General features: G+C 42.2%; 1 protein-coding gene across 1 annotated transcript in view; it reads right to left on the bottom strand.

Annotated features, from left to right (window-relative positions):
• Nucleotides 1-4,952: 4,952 nt before the first annotated feature.
• znf830 (zinc finger protein 830) overlaps nt 4,953-26,793 on the bottom strand; it is a 132,286-nt gene continuing 110,445 nt past the window's right edge. Inside the window, exon 10 of the mRNA XM_070881153.1 lies at nt 4,953-5,357. Coding sequence (XP_070737254.1) covers nt 5,180-5,357 — 178 coding nt within the window. The 3' untranslated portion in view covers nt 4,953-5,179. The remainder of the gene's footprint in view (nt 5,358-26,793) is intronic.

Genomic DNA, 26,793 nt, shown 5'->3' on the forward strand with positions numbered 1-26,793 from the left:
CAGATTGCGTTACCATTGTACATTCGGCACTCTCCCAACCCGTACGCTGTGCACAGAATATCGGCTGATCAAACCTGTCGGTGCAGCCCTGCCAGCAGCATTAAGTATGAAAACCTGCAAAAAAGGTAAGTTAGAGATTTTATTTTTCAATTTTTTTTCAGCGATTCGATACATAACTGAGGAAAATTTCTATTAGTCAGGAAATGGTGTTAGGGAAATTGAAGGGACTGAAGGCCGATAAATCCCCAGGGCCTGATAGTCTGCATCCCAGAGTACTTAAGGAAGTGGCCCTAGAAATAGTTGATGCATTGGTGATCATTTTCCAACATTCCATGGACTCTGGATCAGTTCCGATGGATTGGATAGCTAATGTAACCCCACTTTTTATAAAAAGGAGAGAGAAAACAGGGAATTATAGACCGGTTAGCCTAACATCGGTGGTGGAGAAAATGCTGGAGTCAATTATTAAAGATGTAATAGCAGCGCATTTGGAAAGCAGTGACAGGATCGGTCCAAGTCAGCATGGATTTATGAAAGGGAAATCATGCTTGACAAATCTTCTAGAATTCTTTGAGGATGTAACTAGTAGAGTGGATAAGGGAGAACCAGTAGATGTGGTGTATTTGGACTTTCAACAGGCTTTTGACAAGGTCCCGCACAAGAGATTAGTGTGCAAAATTAAGGCACATGGTATTGGGAGTAATGTATTGACGTGGATAGAGAACTGGTTGGCAGACAGGATGCAAAGAGTGGGAATAACAGAATGACAGATAGTGACTATTGCTGGGTTCAGTGCTGGGACCCCAGCTATTTACAATATACATTAATGATTTAGATGAAGGAATTAAATGTACTATCTCCAAGTTTGCAGATGACACTAAGCTGGGTGGCAGTGCGAGCTGCGAGGAGGATGCTAAGAGGCTGCAGGGGGACTTGGACAGGTTAGGTGAATGGGTAAATGCATTGCAGATGCAGTATACTGTGGATAAATGTGAGGTTATCCACTTTGGTGGCAAAAACAGGAAGGCAGATTATTATCTGAATGGTGACAGATTAGTAAAAGGGGAGGTGCAACGAGACCTGGGTGTCATGGTACATCAGTCATTGAAGGTAGGCATGCAGGTACAGCAGGCAGTAAAGAAAGCAAATGGCATGCTGGCCTTCATAACGAGGGGATTTGAGTATAGGAGCAGGGAGGTCTTGCTGCAGTTGTACAGGGGCTTGGTGAGACCACACCTTGAATATTGTGTAGTTTTGGTTTCCTAATCTGAGGAAGGACATTCTTGCTGTTGAGGGAGTGCAGCGAAGGTTCACCAGACTGATTCCCGGGATGGCAGGACTGACATATGAGGAAAAACTGGATCGGCTAGGCTTATACTCACTGGAATTTAGAAGAATGAGGGGGATCTCATAGGAACGTATAAAATTCTGACAGGACTGGACAGGTTAGATGCAGGAAGAATGTTTCCAATGTTGGGGAAGTCCAGAACCAGGGGACACAGTCTAAGGATAAGGGGTGAGCCAAAAAGTACTGAGATGAGTAGAAACCTTTTCACCCAGAGAGTTGTGAACCTGTGAAATTCTCTGCCACAGAAAGTTGTTGAGTGCAGTTCGTTGGACATATTGAAAAGAGAGTTAGATGTGGCCCTTATGGCTAAAATGATCAGGGGGGGTATGGAGAGCAGGCTGGGGTGGGGTACTGAGGTTGAATGATCAGCTATGATCATATTGAATGGCGGTGCAGGCTCGAAGGGCTGAATGGCCTGCTCCTGCACCTATTTTCTATGTTTCTATAATAGTCGTGTAAATGTTTTTTTTGAGTGTTTTTGGAATGTTTTGGGGCATTTTTCCAACCCCCGCCTTGCAAGGCCTCTCTTGCAACGCTATCGGTCTCGGACTAAAGTTGCCGAAACTCGCGGATTGCGCTGCGAATCGTCGTGCAACATCTCCTTTCGTAAAGGCCTAAACAAGCAGTTCATGGAACACATTGTTCGACCTAAAAATGGTAGCGCAGTTTTGTGTAAAACTACCGTTTTCACCGAAAACTGAAAGTCCCACCCCATGAGTGCTCTACAGATATGTTTAGACAGAGTATCAATATTAAAAATAAAGTAGCTTAAAAAAAACTAAATTCCCATCATCTCTCATGTGAAGCACAGGTAGATTAATGGGCAGCTAGCACGATGAATTTTAAATTATATTTGCAGTAATAAACATTTCACTTCGTCTACTTGCTAACGGGATTACCGAGATGAATGGTTTTACCAAGGCACACCTCATCAGTATTATCTACATACTTGGATGTGAAAGCCATCACACGGGTGACAATTATAGATTTCTTCAACAAACCTAGGTGTGAAATAAATCATTTAGTCCACAATTAAACTTTCATGTGTCCCTACCCACAAGTAAAGCATGTACAGGGGAAAATAAATTCTAGCTGGTTCACGCATGATGACATCGGGCACAAGATATTGTGTTGGATAACCAGAGTGTAAAAATAAACTACTAGATCTGACTTATCCCTCTGCAATCCTAGGATTTGTACATTTATTTTGTTTAAAATCCGTTGGCAGTGATAGAAGGCTCGATGTTTTATTGAAAGGGAAGTTGGGCATGTCAAACCAATAACCAAACTGTTCATTCCTCATTAATCAGAACAGGCCTGCCTGGGAACAGAGTTGTTTGGTTTCAGCTTGGCAAGCTTTTGCCACTTTTCAAATGGGCAGCTAGGTGGAACGATGCATCGAAGCAAAGCCACAGAGTGCTGAAAGAGGTCATGGAGTCTTACTGAGTCATGTATCCTGCTAAAAACAGCACCAAAAGTGACTGGCTTCTGGTTGGAGGACAAGATGTACAAGATCCTTGGAGGCAGAAAACAAAGTAATTCTACAGGGTACAAAAGCAAAATATTATGGATTGTGGAAATCTGAAATATAAACAGAAATAGCTGGAAATACTCAGCAGGTCATGCAGCATCTGTGAAGAGAGAAAGAGTTAATGTTTCAGGTTGATAACCTTTCTTCAGTACTGGAAAAAGTTAGAGATGTAACAGATTTTAAGCAATTGCAGGGACAGTGAAAGGAGGAGGGGAGGAAAGAACACAAGGGAAGGCCTGTGATAGGGTGGAAGGCAGGAGTGATTAAATGACAAAAGGTATGATAGTACAAAGCAAATTCCACAGGATATTGATGGAACCTATTTTTTTTTTTAAATCTCATTGCTCTGTAAAAGAGGCTGCTATAGTAGATAGGGGACATAGATTTAAAGTAATTGGGGAGAGGTATAGAGGAGATATGAGGGGAAATTTCTTCATGCAGAGGGATGTGGGAATCTGGAACTCACTGCCTGAAAGGATGGTAGAGGCAGAAAGCCTCACCACATTTAAAAAATACCTGGATGTGCACTTAAAAGTGCTGTAACCGACAGGGCTACAGACCAAGAGCTGTAAAGTGGGATTTTGCTGGATCATCATAGGCAGTCCCTCGAATCGAGGAAGACTTGCTTCCACTCTAAAAGTGAGTTCTTAGGTGACTGAACAGTCCAATATAGGAATTACAGTCTTTGTCACAGGTGGGATAGTTGTTGAAGGAAAGGGTGGGTGGGACTGGTTTGCCGCACGCTCCTTCCGCTGTCTGCGCTTGTTTTATGTATGCTCTCGGCGATGAGACTCGAGGTGCTCAGCGCCCTCCCGGATTCTCTTCCTCCACAATGTGGCCCGCCCAACGGAGCTGGTCGAGTGCGGTCAGTGCTTCGATGCTGGGGATGTTGGCCTGATCGAGGACGCTACCGTTGGGGCATCTGTCCTCCCAGGGGATTTGCAGGATCTTGCGGAGACATCGTTGGTGGTATTTCTCCAATGATTTGAGGTGTCTACTGTATATGGTCCACGTCTGAGCCATACAGGAGGGTACAACCCTGTAGACCATGAGCTTGGTGGCAGATTTGAGGAAGCCGAGGAAGAGAGTGTTCGAAGATCACTGGAGGCGGTGTTGAACCTCGTCGTCGATGTCTGTCCTTGCTGATAATAGGCTCCCGAGGTATGAAAAGTGGTCCATGTTGTCCAGGGCCGCGCCGTGGATCTTGATGACTGGGGGGCAGTGCTGTGTGGTGGGGTCAGGTTGGTGGGGGACCTTTGTCTTATGGATGTTTAGTGTGAGGCCTATGCTTTTGTGTGCCTCGGTGAAGACGTTGACTATGACTTTGAGTTCAGTCTCTGAATGTGCGCAGACGCAATCATCGTCCGCATACTGTAGTTCGACGACAGAGGTTGGGACGGTCTTGGACCTGGCCTGCAGACAACGATTCCCACTGGTTCTGTAGTTTAGTTCCACTCCAGCAGGGAGCTTGCTGAATGTGAGTTGGAACATTGCAGCGAGGAAGATTGAGAAGAGGGCTGGTGCGATATCGCAGCCCTGCCTGACCCTGGTCCGGATGTGGATTGGGTCTGTGATGGATTCGTTTGGTCAGGGTCACGGCCTGCATGTCGTCGTAGTGCAGGCGGAGGATGGCGACAAACTTTTGGTGGTAGCCGAAATGGAGGAGGACACTCCATAGTCCCTCGCAGTTGACAATGTCAAGGGCCTTTGTAGCTCTTTGTCGGCCGGCGTGGACAGGATGGGCGGAAATGGCCTCCTTCCGTTCTATAAATGTTTATGATTCTATGATATCATCCTTTTGTTTACCTCCCTCTACAAAAATATATTCCATACTGATGGCTGAATCGGAAAGTCAACCCATGTAACCCAGCACAAACTGCAGGACAAAATGCTACTTTTGAAACTGAAGTGCTAAGTTCTAAAACTAAATTCTTCCATTACATATTTCATTTCAATTAAAAAAAAGTTTCCACGGATATGGCTGGTTATAATTGTATATAACATATCATTACAAACTACAGTTTAATAATGACCAGAAATCTCTATTTGAAATAATTTGAAAAAATACATGGATACATTTTAATGAGTAAATTTTAATGTAACAACCACAGTACGCATTTTCTGAAAAAGTTTTACCAGTTTAAAAAAAGGAAGAATTTCTCCAAAGGTTTCAGTGACAATGGCTGATCATAGATTTACCCAGTTCACGTGATAGTTATATCTGAAGCCGGTTTTAGATGAGCATTTATTATGCTTTGCTGAAAGTTTTCTGAGAATCATAAATAGAACAGTACACGGTACTAAAGCAAGGCTCCCTTTGCCCGCCAATCTCCTGAAAGGAATTCCTGAAATTCCTCCTCTTCATCGGTGTCAATTTCATCGTCACCTTGGGATTGTCTGCCTTTCAATGCTGTCATCAGTCGGTGTTTTACAGTGTCTTGGCGATCTCGCAAGTGCTCTACACGTCTGTAGCACATGCTGCACGAAAACAGGAAATCATTACAATTAGGAACAAAAATTAAACATGGAAAGGGCTCTCTATTTACAAAGAGTTTTGATCATATGAAACAATGCATGAAAAAAACCCGGATATTTCTGTGCACTGCATCGGCAATAGGGTAGGCATAGATTGAATCTTCCCCGATATTACCAAAATGAACTGGGGGATTGTCAGTAAATGCACTATTATAGACCCACACTCCAATGTAAAACAATTTCTTCAGGAAAAGGCGGAAAGAAATAGATAGAAAAAAAGGAGAAATAAAAAATAAATTAAACTTGATTCACTTTAACATCCCTTTGTTTTTATCAATTGCCTCAAAGAGGCAACCACCTTGGAGCCATTACTACACCCCAGTCTGAAGGAGCCAAATAAACAGCTGATTTGCCTGGATTGCCAATGCTGTTTGGGGTTACTGACGATCTCTGCTCACATTACTGACCCTAATACCTCTTCTCACACTAGTCCCCAGGTCAGTACGCTGTTAAAAAAAAAGAGAGGAATTAAAAAAATTTTACAGAAAAAATTAAAATCACAGAAAATCTAATTATTTGTAACAATTGATTTCTGTTCTGGGTAGGGTGTGGGGGGATGGTTTGAGAGGAGGGATTTTCTCCTTATAAACACATTCTGTAATTGTACAAATACAACGAACAGAAGGAATATGCTGCCATGGCTTTGCTGTGCTCCAGCTGGCTTTCATTACTATGGCAACCAACTGTAGTTCCACTTCTGAAAAAAAAATGGCTCCACAATTTTCACAGTAGCCATTCCCCACTCCATCACACAAATTCAAGGGTATTGTGGAATAATACACTGGAAAGATAATTTATTTTTATTTGAATTCTGATGCCTGGCATCAGTGCTATACATTGCGTACTGCATCCTGACTGTTTCATTCATTACAAGGAAGTGTGCTGATTCAAATAATCTTAAACAAAAAGCTTTTTCTGAGATTGCCACCAAATTTCATTTAAGAAAGAATTAAACACCAGAAGAAAAATCTTAACACAGGGAAAGATTAGGGAAATGGGATTAGAATGGATATCTCTGATGTAAATCTAACACTTGCATAGGGATGATGGGCTGAATGGCCTCTTTATGTTCTAAAACTTCTAAGATTTCAGTCACTGTTCAAAGACTTTTATGCAGCATGTCATATATGGTCAGTGCAAAGCACAACAGTAGGAATAAGGATTTGCAATTAAAAGTGCTCCCACCACATCCATATGGCAAAATATTAAAGTAAGTTATGTTAAATTAAACAGTTGCAGTAAAAGTAATGTTACAGCTGTACAGAGCTCTGGTTAAACCCCATCTGCGGTACTGAATTCAGTTCTGGGCACCGCAGCTCAGGAATTATATACTGGCCCTAATTCATCAGAATGATACCAGAGCTGAAAGGGTTTATGAGGACAGATTGCATAGTGACAGACTTGTATTCCCTTACATATAGAATATTAAAGAGTGATCTAATTTGAAGTGTTTATGATTAAAGGATTTGATAGGGTAGACAGAGAAAAACTATTTCATCTAGTGGGAGTGTCTAGAACAAGGGGGTATAACTTTAAAATTAGAGCTAGGTCATTCAGGCGTGATGCCAGAAAGCACTCCCCAACACAAAGGGTAGTGAAAATCTGGAACTCTCTCCACCAAAAAGCTGTTGAGGCTAGGCCAATTGAAAATTTCTACATTGAGATTGATAGGTTTTTGTTAGACATGGATATTAAAGATTATGGAACCAAGGCAAGTAGATGGAGTTAAGATACAGATCAGCCATAATCTAACTGAATGGCAGAACAGGCTCGAGGGGCTGAATGGCCTAATACTGTTACTATGTTCTGATGTAAAAGTAAGTATTTTCATTTCCAATCAGAAGAAAAAAACTTGCATTAATATAGCACCCTTCATACAGGATGTCCCAAAGCACTTTATAACTAATGAAGTACTTTTGAAATGTAGTTACTGTTGTAAAGTAGAAAAACACGGCAGCTGATCTGCACACGAGGACTGGATTTTTCCCACCGAAGCGGGAGAACAGCGGTCGATGTCCGAGACGGGCCGCGACCTTGCTCCTGGCTCAACGTCAGCTCCCCCCACGGCTTTCCCTAGATTGGGCTTATTAAGTCTGCCCTGCGAGGTTCCCGGCCAATTAAAAGAAAGCGGGTCTGCTGATGTCATCTGATGATGCGTAATCAGCCAGTTTCCTTAAAGGGATCAGACCCATATACATTTTGACAGTTGTGCTGTCAGTGTCCTGCAGCATTGAGGTGCTGCAAACACTGACCAGCACTGCACAAAGGTGCACAGCTGCACCCAGGCTCTCCCATGACTCCCTCCTTATGCTTATAGAGGGAGTCACAGCACGCAGGGAGGTTCTCTTCCGTTCCCATGGATGGAAGAGACCTCCCCAGGACACTAACGCAGCCTTGTTGCACGTTGTACAGGAGGCCACAAGCAGGGATGTCATCAGGAGGACCTGTGCTACCGTGGCACAAACCTTTCAATGATCATAAAATGTTACTGCAAAGCCACACTCAATCTCATCCTGCTGTGTCACTCATCACATTCCCAACACTCTGCCTTCCCTACCCTACCTCTGCATATCTTTAGTCACACTAACTTACCTTGCACCTGCACCCATCCCTCTCTCTCTATCTATCTATCTACATTATCACATCCCCATCTCACTAGCCACTCCTCACACTCACCCTTGTCCAATCATACCAACTAACAACACACAAGGGTAGGCACTTGGGTGTTATCTCCAATATTCATGTAACATTTCTGCTAATGTCAAACATTGAAATCTTTATTTTGAACACTTTGTGCTCTTGGACAGATCTGTGTGCATCTTTGGAAGTGGCTTAGTGAGTGCAATGAATGGTGAGATATAACGGTACCCTCCCCCCACAATGGTGATGAGTGTGACACGAATGGCTTAGGCATTGCAGGGATGCTTTATGGTCTTGGTGTGGGGTGGTGCCAACCTGGCACATCATGTGGCAGTCAGGGTGTGCAGCATCGAGTGAAGTAAATGTGGCCATGGTGAGGCCATCCTTGGCCTCCCGGGCAGCAACAGGTGAATGCGGAGAAGGTTGGTGCTGTTGGTGGTGATCCTGGTAATGTTGGTGCTGCAGCCGATCGTGGTGGGTTTCTGAGGACCAAGGTGAGATTTTTTTCAAGGGCACCGATGCTGATGGAATAGATGGTAGCTGAAGTTGAGATGACAGAAGTGATCTGTCAATGGTGAGATAGATTGCTCCAAGGAAGTGACAATTCAAACCTTCATAAAGCTGAAAAATGAATTCCAAATCCTGAAAGCTCCAGCTTCTAAGATTGGAAATTGAACAGCTGTGAAATGGTAGCTTTTATCTCACTTCTGCAGCTGTTAACTAGTCAAACCAATCCAGAGTTGTTGAGAACCCGACATGATACCAGAGGGACTTGAACCTCGTGAAAAATCTAGAAAAATTCTTTGGACTTGGTAAAATGCTGGTTAATTAGCTTTAAGCAGTTTCTTAACTATCACAATTGTCTGACACGTCGCTTAGTGCTGGGTCTACAAACTGCAGCCAGAGCCGGCACTCTGGAAAGTCACAAGGAGGCGGGTTCAGAGTGGACTTCTGCCCCGCTGTCAATCACAGTCATTTTGACAGCGGATCTGCCTCCAAACTCGCACTCGCAGGGCTGGTAAGATTTTGGCCAAGATCTCTCAAACAGCAATGAGATAAATAACCAAATACACTGCTTTAGTCATGTTGGTTGAGGGATAAATGTTGGTCAGGATGTCAGGAGAACTCCCCTGCTCTACATGCCATGAGATATTTTATGTCTATCAGGGACCTCGGTTTAAAAGTTAATCTGAAAGACAGTATATTCAATAGTGCATCACTCCCTCAGCATGCACTGAGCTCCCAGCCAAGATTAGATGATCAAGTCTCTGGAGTGAAACTTGAACCAATGGCCTTCTGACTCAGAGGGGAAAGTGCTACCACTGAGCCATGGCTGAGACCTACTTAGAAATTTAATCTGAATTAATATCAATATGGAAAAATTTAAATGTATAAGTAATTGTAATATATTGTTATTTAAATAATATTTGTTGCGATATTAATAATAAAATGACACGGACACGCAAGATGAGAATATATAAATAAAATAATGTGGTAAGGGCTTGAAATATATGACGGACTGAGCTCCCAAAGTTAATATACTATTTACAAATTAGACCATTAATACTTCCCATGAGTGATTTAACAAAAATTCTACCTTTCTAGGGGCTCAATTTTGGCACATCCCTTTTTTTGGCGCACTTACTGGAGATGCGCAGTTTTTCTCCGTTGATAAGTGTACCGAAAAAAATCGTTCCCCACTTTGGCCGCTGCCTGGCCCCTCCTCAGTTGTCACGCAGCGTGGCCAGTCGAGTCGGGGGCAGAGCCAGCATTCTGCGCTGAAAACAGTGCTGGGATGTCTGAATGGTGACAGATTAGGAAGGGGGAAGGTGCAGCGAGACCTGGGTGTCATGGTACATCAGTCATTGAAGGTTGGCATGCAGGTACAGCAGGCGGTTAAGAAAGCAAATGGCATGTTGGCCTTCATAGCGAGGGGATTTGAATACAGGGGCAGGGAGGTGTTGCTACAGTTGTATAGGGCCTTGGTGAGGCCACACCTGGAGTATTGTGTACAGTTTTGGTCTCCTAACTTGAGGAAGGACGTTCTTGCTATTGAGGGAGTGCAGCGAAGATTCACCAGACTGATTCCCGGGATGGTGGGACTGACCTATCAAGAAAGACTGGATCAACTGGGCTTGTATTCACTGGAGTTCAGAAGAGTGAGAGGGGACCTCATAGAAACGTTTAAAATTCTGACGGGTTTGGACAGGTTGGATGCAGGAAGAATGTTCCCAATGTTGGGGAAGTCCAGAGCCAGGGGTCACAGTCTAAGGATAAGGGGTAAGCCATTTAGGACCGAGATGAGGAGAAACTTCTTCACCCAGAGAGTGGTGAACCTGTGGAATTCTCTACCACAGAAAGTAGTTGAGGCCAATTCACTAAATATATTCAAAAGGGAGTTAGATGAAGTCCTTACTACTCGGGGGATCAAGGGGTATGGCGAGAAAGCAGGAAGGGGGTACTGAAGTTTCATGTTCAGCCATGAACTCATTGAATGGCGGTGCAGGCTAGAAGGGCTGAATGGCCTGCTCCTGCACCTATTTTCTATGTTTCTATGTTTCTATATGCGCAGTGGAGTGTCCGCGCATGCGCAGTAGCTCCTCGCCCCCAGCCTCCGTGTGTGTGTTGCAGCCGCTGTGTGTGTGGCCTCCCGGTGCGATCGACCTCAGGTTTGAAATTTTATGCACTGTAGCTATTTTTGAACTTTCTTAATGGCTTGTCATTTTCCTGGACTTTTGGATATTTTGAAAAAATGTAGTAAATATGTTTTTTCTCTTGTGAATTTTTGTCAAGCCTATTTGCCTGGTGCAATTGTGAAAAGAACATAAGTGACGAAGGAACACTGAAAAAAGTTCTTATTTATTGAAGTAGGCTTTATTTAGATAATATGGGCTCAATTTTGGCCCAGTATAATCATTGCAAACAAGTAGTTGTTTAAATTAGTTGAGAGATTAGGGCAATTTAATTCAACTATCTTTTACTTTTTTTATTTTAGCAGTTTAAGCTTCCATGAATGCTTCTGTTGTATAATCAAGTAACTTTGCGAAATTTGTCATATGATGTCCTGTATAGCCGTTTGACCCTATTCACATTCTTTAATCAAGTCATTAAGTTCTGCTGGCCTCCCGCCCCTATCCCAGGCCGAATGGCCTCCGATGTACCTATCGCTGATTTCTTAACTCTCTGCAAGGGTTTTCTGAAGTGGCTACGTACGTTGGCTTAAGTTAATTTGGAGTAACTGTTAGCTGGCCAAAGTGGCCTAAATGGCCAAAACTGGCATAGGTGCCGGTAACGGCCCCTTTTGAGAAAAAAACAACTAAACTAAAAAAATCCTAACTCACTTACACTGGCGCAAATTGAATGTGCAAAATGGGGATTTTTAAGATTACTCCAGAAAAATCAAGTTGCTCCATCCTGGCCAAAATTGAGCCCTATGACACTAAATAGCTGAATATCTGATTACAATAGTATTTAAAGACATCACTCACAGAGACTACCTAGTCCATCCAGCCTATTTCTCCATCATCCAGGCCACTGCCAATGCCATGCACAACAATCCAATGTTACGCTAGTCATAAGATCAATTAGTAAACTACCTTATCCAGCATATCAAGGGTGTATACCCCAAACTGCAGCAACTGGTTGGTTCAGTTATATACTCAATGAATGAGCATGTGTCATTAATCACAATAAAGGATAGTTTTCTTCTTTCAACCCCCTCCCCCCGCCCAAAGAGAAACAGCTCTTCCAAAGCTGGCTAGAAATGAAGAACTGTCCACCATTCCTTTTAGAAATATTGAATACGGCGACATTTAAGAATGCAAAGCTTGGAGTGAAAAAGGGCCATTTGGCCATTCAAGCCCATCCCATGTTCTATCACAGATGTCTCTGCTATACCACCTGTTGATCCCCTACTTTAATATAAAGCTCAATTTCCCAGAAAAAAAAAATCAAGGAGTGCTATTAATATTTCTGACCAGCTGCCCTCACTATCCTTCTTTGCTTTAAGGATAAGCTCCCTTAATTTGCTTCTGCAGCCCTTGGGTCACAACCTTGGAATAATTTGCTCATCTTTACACTTTTTTCAAAACTAATTCAACAGTTTTCTTTTACAGAGCGCATTGCTGCTTAAGAGGTTATACCACAATTGGCAGCTCCTGATTGACAGCCAGGAATGAAAAGAATCAATGGGGTCACTTACTAACTGACATCAGCTGAATACTATATTACTGTCTGCCTTACCAGAAATATTGGCTGTCTAACCATGGCTTTAAGATAACAATTTCTCCGACAAGATATATTAATTTATGATTTAAGTGGGAAATGTGGAGGGGGGAGTACTTTATGTGCATTGTAGAGACAGAGTTATCTCCATAGCTTTATGTGCCTTCTGCTATGTCCTACTAACAAAAAGGTCCCATCAAGATTGAAAATACTACATTCCACTTTTGCTGAGGATTCTCTCTTGCCATTTTATAACTAATATTAAAAAATCCAATATGCAAAGCTGTACGTTTTCAACAATAAAACGCACGCGAGGATCCCAGGATGAAAGTGCAAACAGAAAGGTAGGACTGGTTAAGGCTTAGCCGCTGCTAAGGTACCCAGAGCTCTGCCTTACCATTAGATATCTCACCTATTTGGGAAATAACTCCACGAAGGGCATCTAGTGCCAATGTGGCAAGACTGTAAGTATTTCCCCATCCCTGGCCAACATCCCCAGCATCAAAGTGCTGACCACACTCAGCCAGCTCCGTTGGGCGGGCCACATCGTCATGCCCGACACGAAACTCATGAAGCAAGTGCTCTACTCGGAACTCCTACACAGCAGGCGAGCCCCAGGTGGGCAGCGGAAATGTTTCAAGGACACCCTCAAAGCCTCCTTGATAAAAATGCAACATCCCCACCGACTCCTGGGAATCCCTGGCCCAAGACCGCCCAAAGTGGAGGAAGAGCATCCGGGAGGGCACTGAACGTCTCGAGTCTCGTCGCCGAGAGCATGCAGAAACCAAGCGGAAGGAGTGTGCGGCAAACCAGACTCCCCACCCACCCTTTCCTTTAACCACTGTCTGCCCCACCTGTTACAGACACGGTAATTCCCGCATTGGACTGTACAGCCACCTGAGAACTCACTTTTAGAGTGGAAGCAAGTCTTCCTCGATTTCGAGGGACTGCCTATGATAATTTCCCCATTTAAAATCACAATCCGAGCGGGGGCATAGAAATTCAAATAACTGAACATTATCATCACTGCAAAATTCTGGCCAAGTACTCAACCTTGTTCAAGCATCTGATTACTGTGTAATTTGTTCCCCGTCATAATTCTGCACAATCTGCAGATTCCGAGAGTTGATTTCTGGAAATGATTTGCATGTGGGAATATGACACTGCTGCATTGTCCAAGTTGCAGTAATAATACAAACCTGCAACAAGCTAGTCACAGGTCAAAGCCTTTTTGATTAATTAACTGAATTATTGCCTATTCATCCAGAGGAAGGTTTGAGAGTCAACTTCAATTAACTACTTATGACAGCCTTACAATGCATTCATTAATTTGTTCCATGCTACATTAATTTACGTAAACGATAGCTATAAATATTATTGAATTGATTGCATGCTAAATTTGAACTGCTTGCGTAAGTAAATTAAGTCTGTAGCTATATTCCAACAATAAGTGATTCTAAAATGCAGCTGTACACAGAACTAAGCATCTGCAGTTAACGATGGCCACCCCATTCAAACCAGTACTCAGAATAATTTCTCCTACATGACAAGAAATCTGTACTTCAAAAAGTGCTTCATTTGCTATAAAGCGCTTTGGGATGTGCTGAGGTTGTGAAAAGTGCTATAACAATATAAGTTCAGAGAAACATAGAAAATAGGTGCAGGGGTAGACCATTCGGCCCTTCGAGCCTGCACTACCATTCAATAAGATCATGGCTGATCATTCCCTCAGTACCCCTTTCCTGCTTTCTCTCCATACCCCTTGATCCCCTTAGCCGTAAAGGCCATAACTAACTCCCTCTTGAATATATCCAATTAACTGGCATCAACAACTCTCTGCGGCAGGTAATTCCACAGGTTAACAACTCTGAGTGAAGAAGTTTCTCCTCATCTCAGTCCTAAATGACCTACCCCTTATCCTAAGACTGTGTCCCCTGGTTCTGGACGTCCCCAACATCGGGAACATTCTACCCGCATCTAACCTGTCCCATCCCGTCAGAATCTTACATGTTTCTACGAGATTTCCTCTCATCCTTCTAATGTATAAAGGCCCAGCTGATCCAGTCTCTCCTCATGTGTCAGTCCAGCCATCCCTGGAATCAGACTGGTGAGCCTTCGCTGCACTCCCTCAATAGCAAGAACGTCCTTCCTCAGATTAGGAGACCAAAACTGAACACAATATTCCAGGTGAGGCCTCACCAAGGCCCTGTACAATTGCAGTAAGACTTCCCTGCTCCTATATTCAAATCCCCTAGCTATGAAGGCCATTTGCCTTCTTCACCGCCTGCTGTACCTGCATGCCAACTTTCAATGACTGATGAACCATGACACCCAGGTCTCGTTGCACCTCCCCTTTTCCTAATCTGCTGCCATTCAGATAATATTCTGCCTTCGTGTTTTTGCCACCAAAGTGGATAACCTCACATTTATCCACATTATACTGCATCTGCCATGCATTTGCCCACTCACCTAACCTGTCCAAGTCACCCTGCAGCCTCTTAGCATCCTCCTCACAGCTCACACCACCACCCAGTTTAGTGTCATCTGCAAACTTGGAGATATTACACTCAATTCCTTCATCCAAATCATTGATGTATATTGTAAAGAGCTGGGGTTCCAGCACTGAGCCCTGCGGCACTCCACTAGTCACTGCCTCCCATTCCGAAAAGGACCCGTTTATCCCGACTCTCTGCTTTCTGTCTGCCAACCAATTCTCTATCCACGCCAGTACATTACCCCCTATACCATGTGCTTTGATTGTGCACACCAATCTCTTATGTGGGACCTTGTCAAATGCCTTTTGAAAGTCCAAATACACCACATCCACGGGTTCTCCCTTGTCCACTCTACTAGTTACATGCTCAAAAAATTCCAGAAGATTTGTCAAGCATGATTTCCCTTTCATAAATCCATGCTGACTTGAGACCGATCCTGTCACTGCTTTCCAAATGCGCTGCTATTTCATCTTTAATAATTGATTCCAACATTTTCTCCACTACTGATGTCAAGCTAACCAGTCTATAATTACCCGTTTTCTCTCTCCCTCCTTTTTAAAAAAGTGGTGTTACATTAGCTACCCTCCAGTCCATAGGAACTGATCCAGAGTCGATAGACTGTTGGAAAATAATCACCAATGCATCCACTATTTCTAAGGCCACTTCCTTAAGTACTCTGGGATGCAGACAATCAGGCCCCAGGCCTTCAATCCCATCAATTCCCCCAACATAATTTCCCACCTAATTCGGATATCCTTCAATTCCTCCTTCTCACTCGATCCTCGGTCCCCTAGTACATCTGGAAGGTTATGTGTGTCTTCCTTCGTGAAGACAGAACCAAAGTATTTGTTCAATTGGTCTGCCATTCTTTGTTCCCCATTATAAAGTCACCCGAGTCTGACTGCAAGGGACCTACGTTTGTCTTCACTACTCTTTTTCTCTTCACATATCTATAGAAGCTTTTGCAGTCAGTTTTTATGTTCCTGGCAAGCTTCCTCTTGTACTCTATTTTCCACCTCCTAATTAAACCTTTTGTCCTCCTCTGCTGAATTCTAAATTTCTCCCAGTCCTCTGGTTTGCTGTTTTTTCTGGCCAATTTATATGCCTCTTCCTTAGATCTAACACTATCCTTAATTTCCCTTGTTAGCCACGGTTGAGCCACCTTCCCCGTTTTATTTTTACTCCAGATAAGGATGTACAATTCTTGAAGTTTATCCATGTGATCTATAAATGTTTGCCATTGCCTATCCACCGTCAACCCCTTAAGTATCACTTGCTTGTCTTTCTAACACACTTTGCCCCTTTAGAATTTTGGTGCAATGTGCCCTTTTTGCCTTAGATTTCTCTGCCCTCCAATTTTACTTTTCTTCTTTCTATCTTTTGCTTCTGCCCCCATTCTACTTCCCTCTGTCTCCCTGCATAGGTTCCCATCCCCCTGCCATATTAGTTCCCTTTGATGCTTAATTCCTTTCCAGCTCATCCTAGGTAAGGATTAAGGATTCTTTCCAATCCTTATGGCAATATAACTGCATTGCTGGCGCACACTGTTATCTACTGAAGTGTTAGTTCTTGGTCATGAGAGGTTCTGTACTGGTATGACTGCAGAGTGTATGGCCTTGTAAAATCAGAGATTTAATACAGACGATATTTAAATTGTAAACATTAAACCAAACACTGTAAACCAAACTTATTACAATCAAGTTGAGGAGGCAGAGCCCTGAGTTAGAGATAAAATGGGATAAGTTATGTTCAACACGATTTATATATCCTGCAATACTGCAGTCCATCAATAGTGCACTCGGTCGATACACTTAAACTCTTGTTATTCTAAGCAGGTTTTCTGAATAGAGTGTAGAATCTCCACCACTCGTTTAAAATATTACATGTCACATTGTACTGTGCTTTCCTCAGTATGCTATTGAAGTATTTCATGAAATATTAGTAAAAAAAATACAAGCTACTCCTTGCAGCATAACACACAAAAGTCAGTGCCTGTGGTATAGTTTGTGTGTGGTACAGTTTGATGAAACAGGACTATGTGAAGAGAAGATGGCAGCCAAATCAGAGAAAGGGACAGTAAAATAAAAAATCAAAATCAAATCTCTCCAATGTGCATATTTTGTCATTTTGCTTCATCAAGAATTTTGAAAAATGATACCAAAGAAATCAAGTTAAAAAAGATCCATCACATGGGTATTCAATAGAATATGTTAATAGCTAGGCACCACTATGTGACAAAGGGCCACAAATTGTGGCCGTGCCGGGCGCGTACAAAGTGCGCACGGACCCGGTGAGGCCTTGCAAAAGCCGGTTCTCAGGGCGCGATGTGCATGCGCCGAAACCTGGCTTTTCTGATCTGTCAAAAGTTCTTCAGGCAGATCCTACGCATCCCTGGGAGAAGGACATCCACACGGCAGAGATTGGGCTATTTGCCCAACTCTTGACCAGCAAATGACCTTCAAACTTTTATGCCTGGTAAAAGCAGGCGCATAGCTTACTTTTATCAGCGTAACACTTTTAAAACATAGAAAAAATTAATTTAATCATTCATTTTTATGTTCAAAAAACCCTGTCCATTAAGGTAAGTTTATTTTTAATCCTATTAAAACACATTAAAAAAAATTCCAAAAATATATTTTTTTCTAAAACATTTCATTATATTTAATTTCAATTCATTTTAAATATGAGTTTTTTTTTAATTTATTGTGCTGTGTTTCTTGTTTTAGGGGGTTATTCGCATTGATAGTAATGGGAACTCCTACAAAAGGAGAATCAATGAGAATACTACCTAGTGATTGGTGGTCCAGGCCCAAGTGATTGCAACATAGCATGGAAGACAGATCCCCGTACGCTGCGCAGTGAATGAAGGCCTCAGACGTTTCTCCGGGACCAACAGTAGTTTCGTAGATTTTTTCCGGGTCTGATGCGTTCGTATAAAGGAAGCCTCCAACTACAATTTCCCCCCCATATCTCTTTTCTGCCATTTCTTTTCAGTATTGAAACAATAGTTGCATAATAAGACCCACTAAAAGTAGCCACAGCCAGTATGCTGGAGCAGTAGAAAATGTTTCAGGATCCTGAACTAATGAAGGTTATCTGCAATGGATACTGCTCAGATATTGAGGGAGTGCAGCGAAGGTTCACCAGACTGATTCCCGGGATGGCGGGACTGACCTATCAAGAAAGACTGGATCAACTGGGCTTGTATTCACTGGAGTTCAGAAGAATGAGAGGGGACCTCATAGAAACATATAAAATTCTGACGGGGTTAGACAGGTTAGATGCAGGAAGAATGTTCCCAATGTTGGGGAAGTCCAGAACCAGGGGTCACAGTCTAAGGATAAGGGGTAAGCCATTTAGGACCGAGATGCGGAGGAACTTCTTCACCCAGAGAGTGGTGAACCTGTGGAATTCTCTACCACAGAAAGTTGTTGAGGCCAATTCACTAAATATATTCAAAAAGGAGTTAGATGAGGTCCTTACTGCTAGGGGGATCAAGGGGTATGGCGAGAAAGCAGGAATGGGGTACTGAAGTTGAATGTTCAGCCATGAACTCATTGAATGGCGGTGCAGGCTAGAAGGGCCGAATGGCCTACTCCTGCACCTATTTTCTATGTTTCTATGTTTCTATAACAAAGCGGTAATGTCAAAATGCCAGTATGAACACACACTTGCCAGCACTATACTTAATTGAAGTCCTCCAGCACTGTCAACTCTGATGATATTAATGGTAACACAATTAGCCCACTTAGCCTTGAAGGTACTCAGCTTTACTTAACTTTCAATCTCCTGCTGCAGAAACCCAAGAGCTGCATAATATAATGTTATTTTAATGTTCAATGTCAGGACAACGAAAGGCACTTCTATATAACTGAATTTAAAAACAAAATAGTGTACGCTTTTATTTGCAATCCTAAAGCAGTGTTGAATGGAATGGTTACAAATGATTAACGTAATATTAAGGACAAGAGAAAGGCATACGTTTAATTTTCAAACACTCAGCCGCACAAATGCAACTTCTGATGGGCCTTTATTTTTTGCCAATTCAATTCCATGGCAAGAGTAGTCCACCAATACTTCAGCCGAATGAGCACGCTGCAAGTGTGAGCCCAGACAGCGAGTGTTAACAGGATATGACAGGATACTCTCAGCAGATTTCCAGCATTAGTGATTTGATAGTGATCAGCAGGGGAAACTGGACTTATTTCTTCGTCTCTATAAGGGCTGAGACCAATAGTAGCATGAACTTTTGCCTTACTTCAGATCAGATAATGTAGCAGAGAGCTCTGGCCATCGTGCCATGGAGGGAAGCTAGAGGTGTGCCTTTATTTTTATGTTGCACAAAACTCTTGCTTTCAGCCTGACACCACTAATTATGGAACTGTCACATTAATATTTAACATCGCATTAATATTTAAGCAAATCAATGCAGGGCATCACTTGTATCTCTCATTATGACCAGAATTATTACATGAAACTTGCGTTCTCAGCAGATTACCAAAAACAAGAGGAAAAGAAACATTTCACCCAAATAGAAGGTCAGTAAGATAATTGTCGCCAATATGTCATTTTATGCCAGTTTTCATACAAATACAGATTATGAAACTATTTAAATCTGCAGGTCCAGAACCACATGAACCAAAGAGCTGCTTTTCCACCAGTCCATCTACTTAGTTTTCAGAATATACAATTAGAAAGTTAAAACAATTACAATGCATACAGGCACAACCTACCAGTTACAATGTAAGGGTCTAAAGTCGGCTAATCTCAGATGAGCTGCTGAGTTACAAAGAAAAAGGGTGGGACTCCCAAATCTAGAGCTCCTTGATATCCAGGGGCATACAGGGTAAGATAAGGCAAAAAAGGGAAGCTTATATCAGATACTGAGAGCTAAATAAGGCAGAAAGCCTAGGAGTATAGAAAATGCTTAGGTGACATTAAAAAGGAAATTAGGAAAGCAAAGAGAAGGTATGAAAAAATATTGGCAAGTTAAACCCAAAGATGTTTTACAAATACATAAAGAGCAAGAGGATAACTAAAGAGTAGGGCCCATTAGAGACCGAAATGGTAACCTGTCTGTGCAGGCGGAAGATGTGGGTATGGTTCTTAATGAATACTTTGCGTCTGTCTTCAAAAAACAGAAGGACGATGCAGACATTGTAGTTAAGGTGGGGGAGTATGCAATATTAGATGAGATAAACAGTGAGAGAGGAAATATTAAGGGATTTAGCATCTTTGAAAGTAGATAAATCGCCAGGCTCAGATGAAATGTATCCCAGGCTGTTAAAAGAAGCAAAGGAGGAAATAGCAGATGCTCTGACCATCATTTTCCAATCCTCTCTGGTTACAGATGTGGTGCTGGCTACTAACGTTTAGACTGTTTTTTAAAAAGGGAGAAAGGAATAGACCATGTAATTATAGGTCAGTCAGCCTAACCTCGGTGGTGGGCAAATTATTGGAAAAAATTTGGAGGGACAGTATTAATTTAGTCATTTAGTCAGTCATTTTAATCAGTAATTTAGAAAGGCATGGATTAATCAAGGACAGTCAGCATGGATTTGTTAAAGAAAGGTTGTGTCTGACAATCTTGATTGAATTTTTTGAGGAGGTAACAAGGAGGGTTTGATGAGTGTAGCGTGATTGATGCTGTATACATGGATTTTAACAAGGCTTTTGACAAGGTCCCACATGGCAGACTGGTCAGAAAAGTAAAGTCCCATGGGATCCAAGGGAAAGTGGCAAATTGGATCCAAAAGTGTCTCAGTGGGCAGGAAGGAAAGAGTAATGGTTGACGGGTGTTTTTGTGACTGGAAGGCTGTTTCCAGTGGGTTCTGCAGAGCTCAGTACTAGGCCCTTTTCTGTGGTGCATAATCAATGATTTAGACTTCAATGTAGGGTGCATGATTAAGAAGTTTGTAGAAGATACAAAAATTGGCTGTGTGGTTGATAGTGAGGAAGAAAGCTGCAGACTGCAGGAAGATATCAATGGACTGGTCAGGTGGGCAGAAAAATGGCAATTGGAATTCAATCTAGAGAAATGAGAGATAATGCATTTGGGGAGAGCTACCAAGATAAAGGAATACACATTAAATGGTCGGACACTGAGAAGTGAAGAGGAACAGAGGGACCTTGGAGTGCATGTCGATAGATCCCTGAAGGTCGCAGGACAGGTAGATAAGGTGGTTAAGAAGGTATACGGGATACTTGCCTTTATTAGTCGAGGAGTAGAATATAACAAGGAGGTTATGCTTGAACTGTATAAAACACTAATTAGGCCACAGCTAGAGTACTGCATAAAATTTCTGGTCACCACATTACAGGAAAGATGTAATTGCACGAGAGAGCGTACAGAGGAAATTTACAAGGGTGCTGCCAGGACTGGAGAATTTTAGTATGAGAATAGATTGGATAGGTTGTGGTTGTTTTCTTTGGAGCAGAGGAGGCTGAGGGCAGACTTAATTGAGGTGTATCAAATTATGAGAATCCTAGATAGAATGGAGGTCAATTTGCAGTGGGTATAGATTAAAGTAATTGGTAGAAGGACTAGAGGGGCATTTAGGAGAACATTTTTCACCCAGAGGGTGGTGGGGGACTGGAACTCACTGCCTGAAAGGGCAGTAGATGCAGAAACCCTCATCGTATTTAAAAAGTACTTGGGTATGCACCTGAAGTGCTGTAAGCTACATGGCTACGGAGCTGGAAAGTGGGATTAGGCTGGATAGCAGACATGGGCCGAATGATCTCCTTCTGTGCTGTAAATTTCTACAATTCTAGTGACAGTATAGAAGGCTTAAGGGTTATGATAAGGTAAATAGTGATATGCTAGTTCCACTGGTTGGTGGACAATCACAAAAAGAATTAGAAGGGAGGTGAGCAAACAATTCTTTACACAGAGAGTGGTTAGAATGTGGAATTTCTATCCCAAACTATTGCTGAAGTAGAGTTTATAAATTCTCTTAAAAGGGAATTTGATAATTGTTTGAAAAAGAGAAATATTAAAAGGTATGGCAAGTGAGCAGGAGAGTGTGATTTGACTATGTACTCATGAGGATAAAGGAACCAGTATAGTCTTAATGGCTGGTTCCTATGAATTGCAAAATAATGCGTGCGTGTATGTGGCCAGGGTTGGGTGGGAGGAGAGAACCCTTCCTATATTGCTCAAATGTACCAAAAGAACGGTTGTAATTACACTGGTGCAGATGAGTTTCAGCGTCTAAAATTAGGCATAAATACCATATTGCCCATGGACAAAAGTGAGATCATTAATAATTTGAGGTTTGTAGGAATATAGGAACAGGAGTAGGCCATTCAGCCCCTCGAGCCTGTTCCGCCATTCAATGAGATCATGGCTGATCTGTGACCTAACTCCCGCCTTTGGCCCATAATCCTTAAAATCTTTGGTTAACAGAACGCTATCAATCTCAGATTTAAAATTAACAATTGATCTAGTATCAATTGTCATTTGTCGAAGAGGGTTCCAAACTTCTACCACCCTTTGTTTGTAGAAGCATTTCCTAATTTCACTCTTGAAAGGTCTGGCTCTAATTTTTAATCTTAGAATCCCCAACTAGCAGAAATAGTTTCTCTCCTTTTACCCCATCTGTTCACCTAAATATTTTGAAAACTTTGATTAGATCACCCCTTAACCTTCTAAATTCTAGGGAATACAACCCAATTTGTGTAATCTCTCCTCATAACTTAACCTTTAAAGTCCAGGTATAAGTCTAGTAAACCTAAGCTGCACTCCCTCCAAGGCCAATATATCCTTCCTAAGGTGTGGTGCCCAGAACTGCTCGCAGTAATCCAGGCGTAGTCTAACCAGGGTTTTGTATAGCTGCAGCACAACTTCTACCCCTTGTATCCTAGTGTTGCTGTGGCTCAGTGGGTAGCACTCTCGCCTCTGAGGCAGAAGATTGTGGGTTCAACCCACTCCAGGGATTTGTAGCACAAAAAATCTAAGCTGGCACTCCAGTGCAGTGCTGAGGGATGAGACATTAAACCGAGGCCCCGTCTGCTCTCTCAAGTGATGTAAAAGTTCCCATGGCACTATTTCGAAGAAGAGCAGGGGAGTTGTTCCCGGTTTCCTGGCCAATATTTATCCCTCAATCAACATAACAAAAAAAACAGATTATCTGGTCATTATCACAATTCGGTTTGTGGGAGCTTGCTTGTGTGCAAATTGGCTGCCGCGTTTCCTACATTACAACAGTGATTACACTCTAAAAGTACTTCATTGGCTGTAAGGCGCTTTGAGACGTCCGTTGGTCGTGAAAGGCGCTATATAAATCCAAGACTTTCTTTTTAGTCCTCTACATTCTATTAGCCTTTATGATTATTTTCTGTACCCGTTCATGCCATATTGGTGCTTCAATTTTTATTAGGACCATTAGTGTGGGGATGAAACAACATCCTTGGAAAAGTTAGCCTGTGTGAAGATGGAGAATGTGAGTTTTATGTGTTGAAAATTATGAAACCATGTGCTGGTTTCATGCATGTTTCTAGGATCTCTGTATCTTTTTGATACTCTTTGTCTCAGTGTTTGTCCCTCTGTGTGCCATTTGATTTGTGTTCTGTGTGTCACTATGTCACTCTGGTCTTCCTTAGCAATGCTGGCCATGTGAACTTTTGTCTTGAATGAAAGTGAAGATGATAAAAAGTCTGTATTTCATTATCTGGAGAAGATGGAAACAAAGTATGAGGCATATTTTGACATGTTGCTTGGAGGTTTGGAAAGAAATGCTACTGTCAAAACTGAAGAGGAATATAAATTTCCTTGCAAAGCATCAAGTAGGTTTAAAAAGGTTGACCTCGTGAAGATTGTTGCTACATGTAAAAATTAACTCAGGTAAAAAAAATAAACAAATGAATGGTTACCATGGAGAAGTCATACATAAATAAAGGTTATGTCCACACGAGAAATAAATAGCTCGCTGGAGTGGTTTTAATTGGAACAGCGCAATTTGAAACCTCCGAGTATTGGGAGTATTTTTTAAAATCTGAACCTTTGCGTTTTGCTTACATGAAAATAATTACACTAGGTTAAAATTAATTTGAGGTTGAAAAAAAGTAGCTGGAGTTAAAACTCACAGGGATAAAAGAGTCACTTAGGAAGAAAACAGAATGGTTGCATCTTTAAAAACAAAGGGTAAAGGTGAAAGATAAACTAACCAAAAATATTAACAGGTCAAATGATACTCTATATTTGATAAAAATCACAAATGTAGTCAAAAATAAAAAAATTACCAATCTTGACCTGATGATACTAAACACTTTCTCCAGGTAGGAGTGTAAAATGCAAAAGGAAAAGCAAGATAAACAAAACAAATGAGAAAGAACAAAAAGAACTTGCATGTAGGGCCATTTAAAATTTCAGGACATTCCAAACCACTTCACAGCCAATGAAGCACTTTTTGAAGTGCAGTCACTATTATAACATAGGAAACACGACAGCCATTTTGAGCACATCAAGGTTTCACAAACAGCAATGAAATAAATGACCGGATAATTTGTTTTTAGTGATGTTGGTTAGGGACTAAATGTTGGCCAGGACATCGAATGAATTCCCCTTCTCTTCTATGAATAATGCAATGAGATCTTTTACGTCCATCTGAGAGGGCAGATGGGGATTCAGTTTATGTCTCATCCGAAAGATGGTACCACTTCCAGTGCAGCAGTTCCACACTACTGCTGTTAAATGTGAGCTTGGATCACGTGCTCAAGTCCTTGGAGCAGGACTTGAACAGAACCTTTGGACTCAGAAATGAAAGTTCTACAATTGAGTCAAAGCAGGCACCTTTAATAGTAACTGTAATTAGTTACAAAATTTAAATAAAATACTCTAATATGTGGAAAATATTTGAGCAAAAGTCTTGGTACTTTCAACTGTAATAGAAGCCTATTAATAATAGGTATGGATCACTGCCATGCACAAATTAGATTGCTAGAAGATGGCATTGTGCAGAAGAAGAGGATCTAAAATCAACACTTTTGAGATATCTATAGATAAATAAAAGAATAGACCAAATGTAAAGGTGAAATAGTAGCTATCATGTTAGACAACAGCTACCTACATTTATTTGTATAGTGCCTTTGACATAATTGAATGTTCCAAGGCACTTCACGTGGAAGAGAGATGAACTAAGCAGTGGAGGATTTATGAGATTTGCCCAAAGGCGCAGTAACAAGGTAGGTTTCAAGCAGATTTTTAAAAACAGGCTGTAGAGTAGGAAGATGAAAAAGTGTGGAATGTCAGGAATGGTGGAGACACAGGTGCCCACGGTCAGAGGACTGTAGGGCCCGAGGACATCAAGCTCAGTGGAGTATGGCTATGGAAGGATTTGTAAATGGGGGAAAAAAAACAGAAAATGCTGGAAATACTCAGCAAGTCAGGCAGCATCTGTGGAGAGAGAAACAGAGTTAACGTTTCAGATCTATGACCCTTCGTCAGAACTGGAAAAACTTAGAGATGTAACATGTTTTTAAGCAAAAGTAGGGACAGGGAAAGGGGGAGGGGAAGAAAAAAACAAAAGGGAAGGTCTGTGATAGGATGGAAGGCAGAAGAGATTAAGAGATTAAGAAATAAAAAGGATGATGGTGCAAGGCAAAAGGAGATGGTAATGGGGCAAGTTAAGAAACAATGAGTCTAGATAGGGTGTGAATGGAAATGGCCGAATCATCAACAGCTGCCGTGGGAGAAATAAAAAAACAGAAAAAAGGAAAAAAAAACTAGGGGCAGGGATTAGGGTCCGAAATTGTGGAACTCGATGTTGAGTCCAGAAGGCTGTAAAGTGCCTAAACGAAAGATGAGCTGTTCCTCGAGTTTACATTGAGCTTCATTAGAACATTACAAGAGGCCGAGGACAGAGAGAGCAGAGTGGGAGTGGAGCGGAGAATTCCAATAAGGGTCGGAAGCTCGGGGTCACGCTAACGGAGTGAATGGGGGTATTCTGCAAAGCAGTCACCCAATCTGCGTTTGGTCTCCCCAATGTGGAGGAGACCACATCATGAGCAGTGAAGACAGTATACTAAATTGAAAGAAGTATAAGTAAATTGCTGTTTCACCTGGAAGGAATGTTTGGGGCCCTGGACAGTGGGAAGGGAGGAGGTAAAAGGGCAGGTGTTGCATCTCCTGCACTTGCACAGGAAGGTGCCGTGGGAAGGGGAGGGGGTGCTGGGGGTGATTGCAGAGTAGACCAGAGTGTCGCGGAGGGAGCAGTCCCTTCGGAATGCTGTGAGGGAAGGGGAAGATGTGATTGACGGTGGGATCAAGCTGGAGGTGACGGAAATGGCAGAGGATGATCTGTTGAACATGGAGGCTGGTGGGGTGAAAGGTGAGGACAAGGGGAACCCTGTCATGGTTCTGGGATGGCAGGAAAAGTGTGAGAGCAGAGGTGCGGGAAATAGAACAGACACGGTCAATGTCAACTACAGTAGAGGAGAATACTCGTTTGAGGAAAAAGGAAGACATATCAATGCACTAGTATGGAAGATAGCGTCGTTAGAACAGATGTGACGGAGACAAAGAAACTGGGAGAATAGAATGGAGTCCTTAAAAGGACCTGGGGTGGGAGGAAGTCCAGGTAGCTGTGGAAGTCAGTGGGCTTATAGTGAATGTCTGTCAATAGCCTATCCCAGAAATGGAGATATAGAAGTTGAGGAAGGGAAGGGAAGAGTTGGACATGGACCAGGCAAAGGTGAGGGAAGGATGGAAATTGGAGGCAAAGTGAATGACATTTTTTAGTTCAGGGTGAGAGCAGGAAACAGCATTGATACAGTCATCAATGTACTGGAAAAAGACTTGAGGGAGGGGACCTGAGTAGGACTGGAATAAAAAATGTTCCACATATCCCACGAAAAGACAGGCATAGCTAGGACCAATGCGGGTTCCTATAGCAATACCTTTAATTTAGAGGAAGTGAGCGGAATCAAAGGAGAAGTTGTTCAATATGAGAACAAGTTCAGCCAGGCAGATGGCTGGGGACTGGTTGGTCCTCTGTCAAGGAAGAAGCGGAGCGTCCTCA

This window comes from Pristiophorus japonicus, chromosome 5, assembly GCF_044704955.1.
Source record: "Pristiophorus japonicus isolate sPriJap1 chromosome 5, sPriJap1.hap1, whole genome shotgun sequence".
Lineage (NCBI taxonomy): Eukaryota > Metazoa > Chordata > Chondrichthyes > Pristiophoridae > Pristiophorus > Pristiophorus japonicus.